The following is an 18,607-nucleotide window of genomic DNA, read 5'->3' on the forward strand; positions in this document are numbered from 1 at the left end:
GAGGAAACCGGAGTACCCCCAAGCAGACATGGGGAGAACATTACATAACACTCCACGCAGGGAGGACCTGGGAAGCAAACCTGTGTCACCTAACCGCAAAGCAGCAGTGCTACCACTGCGCCACCATGCCGCCCCAGGTCTTATTGCATACGAGTAAATGAGTAATAAATGCATTTTTGCAGCACCTCAAGTGTTAACCCATATTTCATTATTCAGCTAATTTGTTACCTGAACACGAATTACCTTATTGTGCAAAACTCTCAAAATAACACTTGTCATTCCCAAGCTTGTGTACTGACATATGAACTCCAAATTGATCGAGTTCCATTGAAAACATTAAACCCATGTTGATATAAAATGCAAACAAATGTAAAAAAAAAGTAAACAAAAGTCCAAGAATTCTGGGAAATCACAATATTCATTAAAATTATGTTAAAATTAAATTATAAAATAATTTTAAATTAATTTAGGTGACTCTTGAAGTAAACATCAAATTGAACAACACCAGTACGTTTGCATAAATAATGTTATTTTCCAGTCAACTTTTTTTGTCTCTTTCTGGCATAGCAAATAATTGTAGGGCAGTAATAACGCAGTATGTTCACCTATTCACAGTCTTTCAGCATTTGCTTTTATATCTCTGAGATGATGTAAGCAGTACACCAAAAAGGGATTTTTTGTCACACTTAATGTGACACTTTGCTGCTTTCCACATCCATTTCACGTTTAGCACCACTTATATGAAAAAAGAAAAAAAAAAACAACTTGTACAAACAGTATTTGGAGCATTTCTTCTTGATTTAAGGATCAATGAATGACACTGCAATGTATCGTGTTCCACTTGTAGTAGGCAAGCCTTCGTGTAAGTGAGTAAGTCTTCCTGGATGCATAAAACTCCATCCTTTTCTAGGAGATTCAACTGAGCAGTTATACCTGTGAAAACGGCAGCCACCACCCTGTAATATTAGGAAAAGAAAACAAATTTCAAAAAAATACAGTGATTTGACAGATGATAGTTCAATTGTAAAATTTAGGAAAGAAAACAGGAAGAAACCTATCTTTACTTAAAGATAAGAGAAAACTGCCTAATTACATTATTAAACTACTTATTAAGTATCAAATTAATGAGATAACTGGATTATGTAGCTACTACCATAACATTTAAGCAAGATGGAGTGAATTTGCTTCTTGTGTCTGTAAACTTCTTAACGTTTCCCAGTACATATAGCACAATGAGTGCTTTCAATTGTGAAGTACACCCATAATTTACAGTTGCTAAACAACAACAACAAACCTCCGATGAAGAGCAAAAACTTTGGACAACGTTTTCCCTTGCCCGGACGCGGGTCACCGGGGCCCCCCTCTGGAGCCAGGCCTGGAGGTGGGGCTCGATGGCGGCGCCTGGTGGCGGGCCTGCACCCATGGGGCTCGGCCGGGCACAGCCCGAAGAGGTAGTGGGTCCTCCTCCCCATGGGCTCACCACCTATGGGAGGGGCCAAGGAGGTTGGGTGCAGTGTGAGTTGGGTGGTGGCCGAAGGCGAGGACCTTGGCGGTCTGATCCTCGGCTACAGAAACTGGCTCTTGGGACGTGGAATGTCACCTCTCTGAAGGGGAAGGAGCCTGAGCTAGTGCGCGAGGTCGAGAGGTTCCGGCTAGATATAGTCGGACTCACCTCGACGCACAGCTTGGACTCTGGAACCAATCTCCTTGAGAGGGGCTGGACTCTCTACCACTCTGGAGTTGCCCCGGTGAGAGGCGCCGAGCAGGTGTGGGCATACTTATTGCCCCCACTTGGAGCCTGTGCATTGGGGTTTACCCCGTGGGCGAGAGGGTGGCCTCCCTCCGCCGGGTGGGGAAGGGTCCTGACTGTTGTTTGTGCATATGCACCGAACAGCAGTTTGGAGTATCCACCCTTTTTGGAGTCTCTGAGGGGTTGCTAGAGGGCATACCTTCTGGGGATTCCCTCGTTTTGCTGGGAGACTTCAATGCTCACGTGGGCAATGACAGTGAGACCTGGAAGGGCGTGATTGGGAGGAATGGCCCCCCCGATCTGAACCCGAGCGGTGTTTTGTTATTGGACTTCTGTGCTCGTCATGGATTGTCCATAACGAACACCATGTTCAAGCATAAGGGTGTTCATATGTGCACTTGGCACCAGGACACCCTAGGCCTCAGGTCGATGATCGACTTTGTGGTCGTGTCGCCGGACTTGCGCCATATGTCTTGGACACTCGGGTGAAGAGAGGGGCGGAGCTGTCAACTGATCACCACCTGGTGGTGAGTTGGCTTCGATGGTGGGGAAGATGCGGTCAGACCTGGTAGGCCCAAGCGTGTTGTGAGGGTCTGCTGGGAACGGCTGGCAGAGTCCCCTGTCAGAAGTAGCTTCAACTCCCACCTCCGGCAGAACTTCAACCACGCCCCGAGGGAGGTGGGGACATTGAGTCGAATGGGCCATGTTCCGTGCCTCTATTGTTGAGGCGGCTGACCGGAGCTGTGGCCGCAAGGTGGTCGGTGCCTGTCGTGGCGGCAATCCCGAACCCGTTGGTGGACACCGCGTGAGGGATGCCGTCAAGCTGAAGAAGGAGTCCTATAGGACTTTTTGTCCTGTGGGTCTCTGGAGGCAGCTGATAGGTACCGCAGGCCAAGCGAACGCTGCGGTTGTTGCTGAGGCAAAACTTCGGGCATGGGAGGAGTTTGAGAGGCCATGGAGAACGACTTTGGACGGCTTCGAGGAGATTCTGGTCCACCGTCCGGCGTCTCAGGAGGGGGAAGCAGTGCAGTGTCAACACCGTATATGGTGGGGATGGTGCGCTGCTGACCTCACTTCGGGACGTTAGGGTCGGTGGGAGGAGTACTTCAAGACCTCCTCAATCCCACTAACATGCCTTCCAATGAGGAAGCAGAGCCTGGGGACTCTGAGGTGGGCTCTCCCATCTCTGGGACTGAAGTCACCGAGGTGGTCAAAAAATCCTTGGTGGCAGGGCCCGGGGTGGATGAGATACCGAGTTCCTTAAGGCTCTGGATGTTGTAGGACTGTCTTGGTTGACACGCCTCTGCAACATCGCATGGACATCGGGACAGTGCCTCTGGATTGGCAGACCGGGGTGGTGGTCCCCTCTTTAAAAGGGGACCGGAGGGTGTGTTCCAACTATAGAGGGATCACACTCCTCAGCCTCCCTGGAAAAGTCTATTGGGGTTCTGGAGAGGAGGGTCCGCCGGATAGTGAACCTCGGATTCAGGAGGAACAGTGTGGTTTTCGTCCTGGTCGCGAACAGTGGACCAGCTCTTCACCCTTAGCAGAGTCCTGGAGGGTGCATGGGAGTTTGCCCGACCGGTCTACATGTGTTTTGTGGACTTGGAAAAGGCATTGACCGTGTCCCTCGGGAATCCTGTGGGGGTGCTCGGGAGTATGGGGTACCGGACCCCTGATAAGAGCTGTTCGGTCTCTGTACAACCGTGTCAGAGCTTGGTCCGCATTGCCGCAGTAAGTCGAGCCCGTTTCCAGTGAGAGTTGGACTCCGCCAGGGCTGCCCTTTGTCACCGATTCTGTTCATAACTTTTATGGACAGAATTTCTAGGCGCAGCCAGGGTGTTGAAGGGGTCCGGTTTGGTGGACTCAGGATTGGGTCACTGCTTTTGCAGATGATGTTGTCCTGTTTGCTTCATCAGGCCGTGATCTTCAGCTCTCTCTGGATCGGTTCGCAGCTGAGTGTGAAGCGGCTGGGATGAGAATCAGCACCTCCAAATCCGAGCATGGTCCTCAGCCGGAAAAGGGTGGAGTGCCCTCTCAGGGTTGAGGGAGAGATCCTGCCCCAAGTGGAGGAGTTCAAGTATCTCGGGGTCTTGTTCACGAGTGAGGGAAGAATGGAGCGTGAGATCGACAGGCGGATCGGTGCGGCGTCCGCAGTGATGCGGGCTCTGCATCGGTCTGTCGTGGTGAAAAGGAGCTGAGCCGTAAGGCAAAGCTCTCAATTTACCAGTCGATCTACGCTCCTACCCTCACCTATGGTCATGAGCTATGGGTAGTGACCGAAAGAACGAGATCGCGAATGCAAGCGGCTGAAATGAGTTTCCTCCACAGGGTGTCTGGGCTTTCCCTTAAAGATAGGGTGAGAAGCTCAGTCATCCGGGAGGGGCTCAGAGTAGAGCCGCTGCTCCTCCGCATCGAGAGGAGTCAGATGAGGTGGCTCGGGCATCTGATCAGGATGCCTCCTGGACGCCTCCCTGGTGAGGTGTTCCGGGCACGTCCAACCGGGAGGAGGCCCCGGGGAAGACCCAGGACACGCTGGAGGGACTATGTCTCCCGGCTGGCCTGGGAACGCCTTTGGGATTCTCCCGAAGAGCTGGAAGAAGTGGCCGGGAGAGGGAAGTCTGGGCCTCTCTGCTTAAGCTGCTGCCCCCGCGACCCGACCTCGGATAAGCGGAAGAGGATGGATGGATGGATGGATAAACAACATACACTAGAAATAATATGATCTTTATGTAGCTTGTTGTGCTTACAGTATATTTTACAATTCTGACATTTTTACTACATTTAGGCAATTAAAAAGCCATACAAAACTCACCTGAAAATCTCTGCCTTTACTGTTCAGCGCAATATTGATTGTAAATGTAGAAGTGTCATGGTGTGGTCTCAACGATGGCTGTCTTTCAGGGGTATACTTCACAACGAAATTCAGCAAGGCAAAACCCTGCAATGAAGACAATTCACTGTTTATACCAGTATCTGTGTGTCTGTCACGTGTACATTATAAAATAATATGTTTGAATATGTTTCACAAATGTCTCACATTCAAATATTTTTACAGAAAAAAATGGTTTAAACAGTAATACTGACTTTTCCTAACCAATGAAATAGCATACAAATTATGTAAATCATTTAAATAACTGTATAATAAAAATAATACAATGTTAAAATGTTTTTGAAGCTATCACTTGCCACCCAAAATTCAAGCCAAACGGCCATTCCTAAACATATTGATGTTTAAGTCCTGATATCAGGAACATAAAGTATATCAAATCAAAATCGATCGAAAAATTAAATATGTTTACATTTAACGTTAAAAAACATGTTCTTCGCGCATCCATTTATCTTTCTCTTTTAGTATCTCCACAGCAACCAACTCACTCTAATAACCATCAATCATCCATCTCTGGCATGAAGCTAAATAAAACTGATGGACATGAAGGGCAAGGACAAAGATGTTAAAACATTACAACATTAGAAAAATTGTGACAAGAACAGGCCATTCAGCTCAAAAGGCTTGTCCATCCTATTCATCGAGATCATTATTAGGTCCCCTATAGTCCTTCTCTCCACCCCACTACTTGGTAATTTATTTTGTGTGTCTGTGGTTCTTTATGTGAAGAAAAACTTTCTAACACTATACAAAGTCTGATGTTAACAAGTTTCCAACCGTGTCCCCATGTTCTTGTTGCAGAATTCATTTTTAAGTAATAGTTGTTATCAACTGTTATTCCTTTCAAAATTTTAAACACTTTGCTTGTGTCACCTTTTAATCTCCGTCTACCTTATCTCTTCTAATTAAATTTTTCTTGTTTATTGCAGACTAGCTTATTTGAACCCCTGCTTATTTCAGTAATTGGCTGGTTATTCAAATCATGTACTTTCAGCACTGGATAAAGAATTTGCAGGAAATTTATTCTGAAATAGTTACAGCCTATCATTGTTCAAAATTATCGGCATTTCGACAGGGATCAAGTGGGCACTCGTCACGTTCAAAGGATGATGTTGCTCTCTTAATATTGAAAGGTCCACCTCTTACAGCAACGAAATCAATGGTTATATGGTTGTGAAAAATGCCAACTGTGTCTTCCCTTTCCCTGTTTATACTACTTTACAATACATCAGGATATGACATCATACTAAAAAGTACCTTAGAATTAACTATACCTTCATGGTTTTGAAATTCTAATATAAATCAATAACAAAAATATTACAGTAAACTTTCAGGCATATTAGATTTTGAACCAAAATATGATGTCTGCTCTTGGAAAGTCTAAAATTAGACTGATTACGAAGAAGTTTAAAAGGTTTTGCTCTGAATATTAAGTTAAGCACATACTAAGCTTATTTCTAAGATTTACATAAATAAGACCAGAGGTTCTGCTGAGAATCCCTTGCTCTCAAATGAAGTGCACGCTCGTATTAATAAAGTTCCAATAATGACAGATGACAGACAGTTAGAAGTAGCAGACTGAAGTAGATGGAGAGCATTGGTTTTAGAGTACAAAATGAATAAATGTGTTGACAGTGTGTAAAAATCTTTAGTTTTCTTCAGTCTATCTCATGATTTTTCACATATGAGATAATCTTTAAATATGCTTTATACATTACAAATATTGTTTTCATTTTCCACATACAGACCAAAGAATGAGGGGGAGAGACAGATCTTCAATTCAAAAGCACAATTCCATTTGAATATGTTTCCTGTTTATGCACTACACTAATTTTCTGGAAGTATTTATTTAACAATAGTTTATTCAAAGCATTTTGCATGTTGTGAGCATACAAATGGATGACTTGACATGTGGATTATTTTGTGACACAAGTAACGTAAAATTTTCTCATGTATGTCGTTGAATTTGTTTGCTGCTGTCCAATGTTGGTCTGCAAAGATTCCCATTTTATCAGAAGTTTTGTTATGTCTATTTTCCAAGAAAACATTAAACTAAATGTTTTTCTCAGTGATCACTACAAAATCCATGTAGTATTGCTTTAGGGTGCCCATAATGGTTTTCCCCCAGGAATGCATTCTCAGCATTATTCCATAAAATATACTTCTATGATACAAGTCCTAACAAATCAGTTCAAAGCTTCTTACCTTTGTGTAATATCCAGCAAAAACTTTCAAGGTTACTGGAGATATAAACTCTCTTATAAAATGCAGCCATTCTTTTTCATAGTTAATTTGTGTCATATGAATATCATCTGTTGGAACATTTTCATAACCACCAGAAATGCGCTTATCCTGGTGGGGGAAAAAAATCACTCAAGATTAAAACTGTAATACATATTCAAGAAATTAGATTGGAAAGAAGGATAGGCTGTGGATAAACTGAGCATACATGAGCAATTTGTTTTTTGCTGATGACATAATACTCTGTGCCAGAGAGTCTGAAAAAGTGCAACACTGCAGCTTTAAGGCATTATCCCTTAGGTGACTTCAAAATAAAATAAATGCTCATGTATTTTATCATCTTATGCACTATTAGAAATTCAGACATGAACTAAAACCATAACAAGTACAACGGTTGCATCTATACTGTTTAAAAACAGAAAATGTAATCAGTCATCAATTAGTCTGAATTAGACTAAATCCTTACTTAATACAGTACCAGTAGGAGAGTTATGATGTGATTCACAAATATGATCTCCACAAATTATTTACCTTATTACTTATCACAAATTATTTACTTATACACTGCATTAGAACAGACTAAATAAACTAGGTCTAAGAAGAAATATGGGAAATTAACAAGTTATTTGAAAACTGTCCCGAAGAGGATATAAACGAGCCAGGGCAAAAAAGAAAGGGGGCGACAGGAGAATGACAGATCAGGAGGCTTAAAGGAAATGAAAAGAGAGACAGAATTGTGACATAGCTGTTGCTTTAGAGAGGAACCAAGTGGTCAGGAAAAATGCCTCATATAGAGCGAGCAGACAGTGTGCATATGGTACACTCTCTCCTGCTGAGCACTGAGGGAGCAGGAGCAACTGACTCCAGGAAGTCCCCAACAGAACACTAAGGGGTGACAGTGGGAGAAGACAGCAGTACTTGCAGGGTACTCATGGATGCAGAGGGAGAGTGGTGGGTACTTGCCAGAGGATGTCTCTCCTGCTGAGCAAACCATAGCATGTTAGCAGAAGGAACGTCTGTTTCAGACTCACCTTGTGATTTTTTTTACAATTGAATCCTGACTGTATTTTATTCTTGCTTTTAACCTATTTAGGGAATATTTGTTTAATTGCATTTTAAGCCCCACCTGGTTCCTGTTTTTATTCTAGATTATTTATTAAGAAGACTGCACTACACTTTATTTTTTATTTGAACACTTGCTGTTCTATCTGCTCAGTGCCTAGCCCATCCTCAGTTTATGTCTTTCAATGTTCCAGGTTCAAGGAGGAGTATGCCAGCTGCAGGCAACCCGGGCACTACACAGTGCACTTTACTTCTCCTACAATAAATAATTGCCTTTGAATTTCTTCCATATTTTTAAGTTCAGTTCATCATGCACTGCAAGTATAGTAATCTATTAACACTTCATTCTGTTTGTTGACTCCAGTGCACCTAATTGCCATGTCTACCTTCTTCCAGCTTACAGCCAATAGGAGAATACAACGTGGGAAGCATACCAACAAGAAAGTGGCAAACTTTCTTGCCACAAGCTCATATAATGTGGAATTTTCCAGAATTTACTTATAATGTGAAGACTGCAGCCACCAAGGTTTATTTTGTATATAATTTACATTACCCTAGAGTACTTGCTTTTCTTACTTTCTTTTCCTTTAGTGGCTGACATCTAAAATATTCTATTTAACCTTTACTGTTATAATTAACTATTTCTCTGAAACTCTATGTTAAGTGCTAATGTGAATATCATTTGGCATTGTGATAAGATGTATAGAGCACTGACCCAACATAATATATATAGTTTTCTTTATTTACAAAGAAAACTAACTAAATTTAGCCTATCAAGCTAACATAATTTGACTAGACTCTTTGATGAAGTAAAACCATGGAGAGAATGTTGAGATTTTCCATAAAAAATGCATGAATTCCTTTCCATAAGGTAAAAGTACAAACATTAATTGCCACGTGAGATTTAAAATAGTGGACTTATGAGATGTAAGGCTCAACAAATGTGTATCCAGTGTGACCTTGATATAACCAAAAATGTACAGAAGTGTGAATGGTTGCTTTAACATAAGCTTAGAATATGTGCCGGTATAAGAAAACCAATTATATTAAAAGAAAAAAATACTATAAATGCTAAGTAAGACAATGACTGTGGGAAGTAATAAATACAGAATAATCATCCACATTCCAATAGTGTGCTTGTTAGGTAGACTGCTGCTCAAGCTGCTCTGAATTTTCAACTTTGATAATGAACACATGGATGAATGGTAAACTCATAAAGAACAACTCTGATAACCACATTGGTTACAATGATGAAAATTAGGTAAGTAGTGTACAATTAAAATTAAAAAAACAAATAAAATACTTAATCAAAACTGTATTAGTCATTACAAATACTGTAATACTAATTTTATGCAACATAAGAGATACTGACCCCCCAAAAATGTATGCATTAAAAATGTTTTGTCATTCTATTAAATGAGCACCACTTGGGTACCATGTCTCTATGAGATTTTTTATGATTTTTTAACATCTAATTGTATTTGAATAGAAATTATTTAAATGACTGACTCTGACATTTCTTGAGTTAATATGACATATACATATAAAATTTATGTATCCATCTTCTATCACTATTACTTCATTACAGCATCTTAGATGGAAGCCATATTCACATATATGGACATCAACTCAGTCACACTGGGCTTGTTTAGATTTGCTACTTATCCTAACCTGCATGACTCTGAGTAGTTAGAGGAAACTTAACTTCCATGGACATGGAAAGAACATGTAAACTCCATAGAGGCAGGAACAGTCCTGGAATTTAAACCAAGTTCTTCCTGTTCTCACCAATTTACCACAGTGCTGCCCAACACAGGAAAAATGATTTTCAGAATAATGTCAGGCAGTAACGTCATGCTAAATCTACAACGTTTCTGTTGTCAGAAATCATTTTTAATGTTAGGATTTCCAATGTTTGATTACGAAATTGCTCACCCCCAGTGTACAGTCTAATGAATTATTGACACTTTGTAGATAATTTGGATTGCATGTTATATATCTCCTTTACTTATGATACATCAAACAGCCAGGGGTGCTTATTTAAAAAATTATAGAAATTGCCCATATGAATTGCAGAAAGCAAGCTTCAACTTACTATGTTTTTCCCACCAGACCAAATGCCGTAGTTCTCCATTTCTTCGACCAGTTCGTCACAGGCAGCCTCAGAAAACACCGGAAACCAAAATACATCTGGGCAAGGCTATGACAGAAAAGAGACATTTATCAAACCACTTGTATAAAACACTCTTATTCAAATACAACATGATGTGTTAGAGAAAAGGGATACATGTAACCTTGGTTATATTGCTAACATAAAAAACCAACTCAGCTACAGAGAGGCAAAATATAAAAAACAATGTATGTTTGATTATACTCTCTTCATAATTACTAAAATGACTGCACATTTATAGCATATTATATAGAAATATTTTTTATGACATCAAGTTCAAAAGAAGGAACAACACAGAAATTCAAATATGCTTAATATTTAAAGCCAAAAATGCAAAAGTGTCTGTAGAGTAATGAAAATACTATTTATTTAGATGCACTCAGTATTATTGACACGTATTCTTAAGGTTACACTCACCTGCTCTGTAAGATTCTCTGTAAATATTTTAGTATAGTTTGAATGGATGTATTTTTCTTTCCAGTCCTGTAATTAGAATAGGTAATGGTTTGCTGACATCATTTGGTTTTCTGGAATTCTTACATTTCTTAAATTGAGGAACATTTTAAGTTTAGAATAACATTAGAAGGAGAAACTCACTTAAGAAGTGTCTACAAAACAAAATTGGACTTGTGAGAGTTTGACAGTTGCAAGAAATTAGCAGTTGTTGAAAAAGTACATAGTAAATCTTGTCTACATGCAGCACAAATGAAATGGATGCTAATATTTTGTTTCAGATATAATTTTTTTGCAATTGTGAAGTATGAAAAAAAAACGTACAGGTATTTTTTGGTGTAGAAAGCAAAGAATATTGGTCCCTATAGGTTTGGTAACACCTTGTTATTCCTTTTGGACCTGCAAATTCCTTGGAAAAAAGGTCTAGATGAAAATAAAGGGGGAAGTATATTTTGGTAATGTGACATGACTAATCAAAAGTTTTGCTGTTTTTCTGTCAGCCAGTTTGGAGAGTGTTAATGTGGGGCTCAGGCAGGAATGGGGGTGCTGGGGAAACAAAGTACTATGTTTTGAAACAACGCCTGCACAAATGATTGATTACAAATTAGATGAAAAAATAAACTTTGCCAGTGTAACCCTTTTACTCCAATCATGCAGACACTTAAAAAACAATTTTCAATGCTTTTGCTCCTGAAAAAAATTGTTGAGCATCAGATGAAAATATGGGAAAATTGTTTTTATATAGATAACTAAAACACTTTTCTCCTGTGTCAGTGGTGCATATTTTACTGGTGTTTTGCTAACTTATGATAATGAGAAACTCTTAAGTTCTTTCCGCAAATGCAGTTTTGTGTGAATGGCTTATAACTAACAATGATGCAAATTATATGAACAAAGCCAAAAGGAGAGCTGTTATAAGAAAAAAAATAATAATAATGTGAGTCAATCAGTCAAAATTCATATCATTATCCTAATGAAAGCATGTTGTAAGGATTATAAATTGCTGATCAGCAAAGTAGAGAAAGAGTTAGAGAGTAATGAATAGAAATATATTTTAGCATCTCAATCTGCAAAGCAAGTAGAGGCATATCCTCAATGACATATGACTATAACACCTTTAAAAAACTTATTTAAGAAATATTTTCTTAATTTTTGTATGTATGTACATTTTGGAGGTGGACACATTTTAAATGAGTTATTTATTTAATGTTAATGTATTAATTTGTTTACTACAGTACAAAATGCACAGAAAAGTGAATAAAAAAGAAAATATAAAATAAAAATGTTTACTAAAAGTATACAAACACTTAAATAGAAATATTACTTTAGTGCTCCAACTAAAAACAAAAGAATACATCCTGCAGTAAAACAGAGATATTCATGAGCCATAGCTGTATAAAAAGTAAAATATTCAGTATATAATATGCAGACATTCTTCCATGGAGCACAGTTGGCCTCTATTTATGCTCAACCCCCATCAGATTTACTTCTATTATCAGACACTATATAAGAGCCATTCATCATCACACTGGGGCTTTTATGCTGTCTCCTTGTATGTGATTCAATTCAGTCATTTCATGATCTTATTACTAGAATGCCTACTGGGAAATGAAAACACTTTAAAAACCTCCAACACGATTCCATATCTTCCGTTATGAGTCACAAGGGGGCAATCAGAAAAACCTACTTACACGATGCTGACATGTTAACATTGCTTTAAGAAAGAAGAGTGTCAAAGGAAGCTTTTCAAGGAATGACACAGTGCTATATTTTTACAAGAACAGCTGTAACATAAACGTAACACTCAGCTCCAAGCACTGACATTCATTTAAACAGTTGTGTGGTTAAACAGTTATGTTTAGGATCAATTTTATTGTTTAATCAAATAGTATGTTTAATGCCTATTTAAAAATAAAATGATATCTAAATTATTTTTTTTGTCAGAGGAAACATTATTTTCATAATATGGCAGGCTTGAAGAAACTATTGTTTGAAACGGTAACACTTCTTTTCGGAAAAAAAACTGAATAAATGAAACCTCACTACTTACAAGTTTACCTTTTCACTAATTTTCCAAAACTTTACCTTACCAATTATAACTCATGTGAAAAAGTACTAAAATAAGAGGTGTGAGGGAGCAAATGAAAAACCTCCCATTTATTCAATACAAACTCCAACACTGTCATCTCAGAGTACACTTTTAGAGGGAACTGAATAACCACGTAGCTAACTTTCCTCATTATACATTTGTAATCTCTTCATTCTAATGTACTATGTAACCATAAACTTTAAATTATAAACTCTCTCTTACTCATAAATTGATCAAATCTAATCTTTATGGTCTTGAGATATTAGCACATTCAAATATGCAATAATGGAACAAATATTTAGCCATTATAATAGATACATAGGTAAGATAGATTCACAAAATGAAAAAAAAAATACTTACAGTTGGATTTTCAAATATCTGCCACAAGTCACTATTCAGATGAGAAGTATTATAATTAGCAGTTGAAACAAGTCTTCCAAATTCATAGCGGTTGGTAATATACATGAAAACTCCCTAAATTAATAAGAAATCCTAGTCAGTTAAACAGAAATGGAAACTTGTATTGAATGAGAGAAAAGGGCAGCTAGCTGTTAAAAATGAAACACAAAACATTAGTTAATTAAGCTGTAAATACATTTATGGCCATCATTATAATTCCCTTTATTAGTGTAACTCAGAAATCCAATGTTGGAAATGGATGGACATGAAAATCTTCAATGTGAGCGCTATCAGTCACTACATTAGCTGAGTAAGTTAGGCTGTTAGTCATTTACAGTATGAAGCTACAATTAATGGTGTCTTTTTGATATTACTTTGTTGTACAGTGTGAACACTGATTCAATAAACAATAAAATAATTACATTTATTTCACCCCTTTGGACAATATATTTTAAATATCAAATTATATAGTGTGAAATGTATTCTGTCTAAAACACTGATGTACTGTACAAATTGAAATACTGGGTTGGTGAATATATTTTATAGTCATAGTTTTCAAAGTACAGTATATCTGGCTTCTTTATTGTATAATCTTATATATTGTAATGTAATTTGTCCATATACGTTTGGTACTAGTCTTGCAAAACTGACAAGAGTTCTTTATTTATATTACTAAATTTACACTGCTAAAATTTTGTACAAACTTCTTTGAATACTTGTAATCTTATCTTCTTTATCTATAATTTTTACTATGAAGACTCACATATACTAACCACTCATATAATATTTTCGATCTTTACTTTATAGTTGGCTTCATTTTCAGCATACACATGCAGCTTGAAAAACAGTATTTATTATATTTCATTTGCACAATAGTTTGTAATAATACAATTAGGAAATTATTTTATTTACATTCATAAAATATGTACTTTTAATGACAATAATTTTAAAAATATCCCAAGAGCATCATCATCCCTATAATGAAAGCTTGCTTTAAACACTAATGCATTTTTTTTATCATCAATGATTACCCTCATACCTCAGTGAAATGCCTGGCTATAGAGAGCTTTCAAAGACAAAGTATTACTGGAATTTATTACAACTAAACTCATTTGGAATCTTCAAATTTTAAAAGGGTAAATAAATAAATACTTAGTAGAAAATGGAATATATCCAAAGCACAAAATAATGAAAATACATTTCATGTAAAGTAGGAAAAGTAAGAAGTAAGTGAAAGAATCTAGAAAAAAATAAAGTTTGAAACAAAGGAACAGATATACCGTACTTAAAAAAAAATTACAGTCTCCAACTGGGGGAAGATTTTGAAGCAGAGACATATATTTTAATAATATACAGTTACATTCCTTTTCAGCCCAGGCTATATTTGCTTTATTGACTCTGTAAGAGATAACTAGACGAAAAATATTTACCATTTTTTCTAAACATGTTTAGTCCATGGTAAAGGTTCAATACATGCCAGAATTTAAACTCTTTTAAGTTACTGGTATTAAACATAAATGTAACAATTTATTTCATATCTAATAATGATAGAGTAAATAACTTGGACTGAAAAGGGTAAAACATCAAGATGTGGCTTCATTTTTTTATTTTGTAAAGAAAGCATCAAAGCAATGAATGCAGTATGATGAAAAATGTGATCTGCATATACTGTACATCTGGCTCTCAACAAGTGGAAAAATGTGTATTGTTTACTTTTGTTCAATCACTTAAAACATGAAGAAAATGCTTCCCTTTTGCTGGCAATTAAAACTAATATGTTCAGCTGAGAATAAAGATGTTACTAGTACACATGCAGCCTACCAATAAATGAGTAAGCATGGCACTAATTTAGCAAGAGACACATTTGAATCAGGAAAACCCTGTTCAAAGCCTCAGTAGTTTTGCCAGCTAATTTAGGAATAATATGTGAGTTACAGAAATTTGTCCAATAGGTTAAAATCTGGGTAAGCAGTAAACAGAAAGCTACTTCATTAACCCTTCAGCAATATTTTTTCATTGAGGCAAAAAAGTAGTACAGAGACTAATTATTCAGCAATCACACACCAGGAAGACACTGTGGATAGTATGCCTTTCCATCATGGAACACACCATAAAATTGCCACAAGCAGGTAGAAGCATAGATACAGGGATGCTGAGAGTGCTGCACTACTTGGTAGAACAGCCTACAGTAATTATGATTACGGAAAAGGGTCTGGGCTAGTATTAAGTGAACAACAGTCTATCGGTCCTCAAAATTCATTTCCAAGTAAAATAAACATTTTTTTCAGTATGGTTTGGCTTTCTTGCACACATCCAATGCTGAAGGGTAATTGATAGTCTGTTGATCCTTGCTCGTTGTATTAGCAGCAATGAGCAGCACTCCACAGCATCTCTAAGAGAGTAAAAAAAAGTTGAGGAAAGGAACAGGAATGCCATCCTAGGCTTATGGACATTAACTTTCACATCTGCTATAACGATACATTGTCAATTACAATTTTCAGATTCACATGAAAATCATCAAGGTGGGCAAGAATTCCCCAACTATTGCTATTTATGAAGCAAAATGACACATTCACTTTCAAACACACCTCCTGCCATGTTCATTACCATCAATTGAAATAAATTCCATTTTTTACCATTGCATACTGATATGAGGTGCATACTGTAGAAATATGAATGAAAGAGACAGGATAGTTTTTATGAGGAAACTCCCAAAAACATATGGAGGAAATGCATAGTTCATATGTAGGGACCACCAGTGAGGAATCAAGACTTGCTTGGTTCTCCACAGCGATACATAAATAAACCCCTGAAGGTACATGAGACTATTCATTAGAGATTCAAAGCAAAATGCAATATTTAACTAATAATATAATTAGACTAAACAACATATTCATTCATCTTCCAATTAATGTAAATGATCTTTAATAATAGCAATTAATAAATTAAAACTAAAGAAGGAAGGGGTGGCTACTTTATTTTTGTTTTAGCTGGCACATCTGTATTTAAGATAGAGCAAAGTATGTGTAGAAAGCATAGAAAATGATTATTACCAATATGAAATGTGAAATATATCTACAGGACAAAATTATTGGAATACTAGTATATTTTAATCATTTTTTATTTAATATATTTGTTGCAGCCTTTATCACTTTTAAAACCAAAACGAAACCAAAAAGCAACTCATTGAAACATTTTGTTTAAGTACATTGTTTAAATTATCGATAAGCTACCCTGGTCCTAGTTAGTAATATTCATAGGAAATAATCTCTGCATTAGAGGTGATTTCTGCTTTTAAGTGAAACTCTACAAAATTAGCTTTTCCTTTTTCAGGACTTCACTTTGTGATTTTGAGCCTTTATTAATGAATTTGCTGTCTAATTTTTTGCAGTTTATACAAGGCAAAGAAAATCCAATGCATGGTTTTCTGAGGATCTAGGGCCTATCATAACAGCCCAGGAAAGTCCACTAGTCAACCACAGGGGCCACTCAAGCACATACCAACATTTACCAATTTGAATTTGCCAATTAACCATACTCACAAGTCTTTGGAGATGTAGAATGAAAACCAAAAATAACTGGAATGAAACTGTGCCCAGATGAGAGATATTTTATCCAGAACACTGAACCTATGAAGCAGCTCTTCCTGCTAAATTTGCAAGACGTTTATTGAAACAAATCAATAAATTTCAAATGACTCATTAATAAGATATAGTCTCTGATTGGAAAGATGTTGCAGTGAAAACCTGCAGGGATTATAGCTGTCTTAAAAATTACTCAGATGTGTTTTTTTAATAAATTATGTTCTATTACTGATGTGAATATAACATAGTTGAATATAACTTTCTAATGATTTCATACTTATAATGTCTCCACTGTGTCTTTATCCTTTCACAACTATCTCAAAATACACAGTGCCCTAGTATTGTAAACTGTTTATACTGTATTTTAGATGCATGGTTGCAAGTATTCTCTCTGTAGAGGAAAGAAATGCATCGCTCATGCATACTGTCCAGTCTCTAATGCTATTTGACTAGGATCTGCATGCCTGAAATCTGAAATAGTGAGTAATGATATGTACAGTATCACCTAAGAATTTATATTGTACTCCACTCTCGTGGGTTCCTGCAGATTGGTATTGCCTACCACTGTGACATGACAGGATATAATCTCGTTCAGGGGGCTGTTTATAGCAAACAGCAACTGCAGTTTTAAAGACAATGCTGCTATGCAAATAGAGGTGATGCAGGTTTAAAGACAAGTTGTTACTATGCGGCACGTGCCATTGAGTGATTTGCAACGCTGCATTTCATTAGATTCACCAGGAGATGACTGGGGCAAACCCAGCATCTAGGATAAATGGACAGAGTGGAGGAATGAAAAGGATCAGCTTTGGTAATCAGTTTTAGAAGGCAGTTTTGGGAGACTGTGGAAAGAGAGATATGAAGAGGCTGGTCAGAGTGATCTCAGGCAGCATGAATTTTATTTTATTAAGGAGATATGCTGAACCTGTGACAGGATCAAATCAAGCTTAAACTCTGTGGGATATCACCTGTAGATAGCAGAGACAGCTCCCTGTGGGTACCTGCTTGAGGTAGAAACATGACTGAGCTCATAGGCAAAAGGCATAATAGCTGCTCACTCAGAGCAATGGAGATGAATGAAGTGAGGAACTGTAGTCGGCAAGCCTGGTTGGAGACTCCAACCAGTACGAGGTTGGAATGAGTGGGGCAAATAATTCATTATTTGTGTTTTTCATCAGGAAAGTGGCAAAATTTGTGATGTGGTCAGGTGACAATGTCCCCTGACAAAGATGTGTCACATTTGTTTCAATACTAAGACTTGTCATGTCCATGCTAAATTGTGCTTGCTCATATAATCAAGCATTTAGCTGGATTGTTATGATGAGTTACCTTTAGATGATGTGAGATGTTACCATTAATGAATTGTTGCATTCCATTGCAGATAGCTTAGATTTACTGTGTACTAGTAATTTGTTTCATATTTATCTACTGAATGAGAAAACGTATTAATTAAAGATTAAATTATAAATCCTCATTTTACTGAACACCTTTCAGTGTATTCTCAACCAAAAAATAATTTCTAGTAAAAATATTTTTTTACGCAGAACACGGGAAATGCTTTCACCATGTTTTAAAAGAAACCCTTAACACTCCTGTTAAAGATAAAGTCTTACAAATTACATCATGAAAAAATGTGAATTGTGTCTACATCATTTTTTTAGTTTGTATACAACTGCTTTTAAACTTTAAATACTTTCAATAAAGATATGATTATTATATTCGTAGGATAAAGTTATCAATATTTTACAAAAGTCTCTATAATTATCAATGTAGGGATTGTCCTCCTTTACATTTTAAAATCTGTGCTTAGTAGTACTGTATAAGGGGGCTTATATCACTGCAGGAACGTTTTAAAAATTTGTCCCCTAGCAGCATGCACTGTACTCTAGTGATGAGCGAACCTTATGGTGCTCAAAAAAATATACAATTGCACAGAGTTGAAGAGTCTTTGGGCACACATTATCCGTGG

At 37.4% G+C, this 18,607-nt stretch overlaps 1 protein-coding gene across 2 annotated transcripts in view; it reads right to left on the reverse strand.

Annotated features, from left to right (window-relative positions):
- Positions 1-353: 353 nt before the first annotated feature.
- plod2 (procollagen-lysine, 2-oxoglutarate 5-dioxygenase 2) overlaps positions 354-18,607 on the reverse strand; it is a 124,004-nt gene continuing 105,750 nt past the window's right edge. For both annotated transcript variants that reach the window (XM_039760552.1, XM_039760547.1), the window contains 6 exons: positions 13,016-13,129; positions 10,531-10,596; positions 10,039-10,143; positions 6,846-6,992; positions 4,566-4,691; positions 354-956 (listed from right to left, as the gene is read on the reverse strand). In XM_039760552.1, the coding sequence (XP_039616486.1) occupies positions 801-956; positions 4,566-4,691; positions 6,846-6,992; positions 10,039-10,143; positions 10,531-10,596; positions 13,016-13,129 (714 nt within the window). In that variant the 3' untranslated portion in view covers positions 354-800. The remainder of the gene's footprint in view (positions 957-4,565; positions 4,692-6,845; positions 6,993-10,038; positions 10,144-10,530; positions 10,597-13,015; positions 13,130-18,607) is intronic.

Source organism: Polypterus senegalus, chromosome 1, assembly GCF_016835505.1.
Source record: "Polypterus senegalus isolate Bchr_013 chromosome 1, ASM1683550v1, whole genome shotgun sequence".
NCBI lineage: Eukaryota > Metazoa > Chordata > Cladistia > Polypteriformes > Polypteridae > Polypterus > Polypterus senegalus.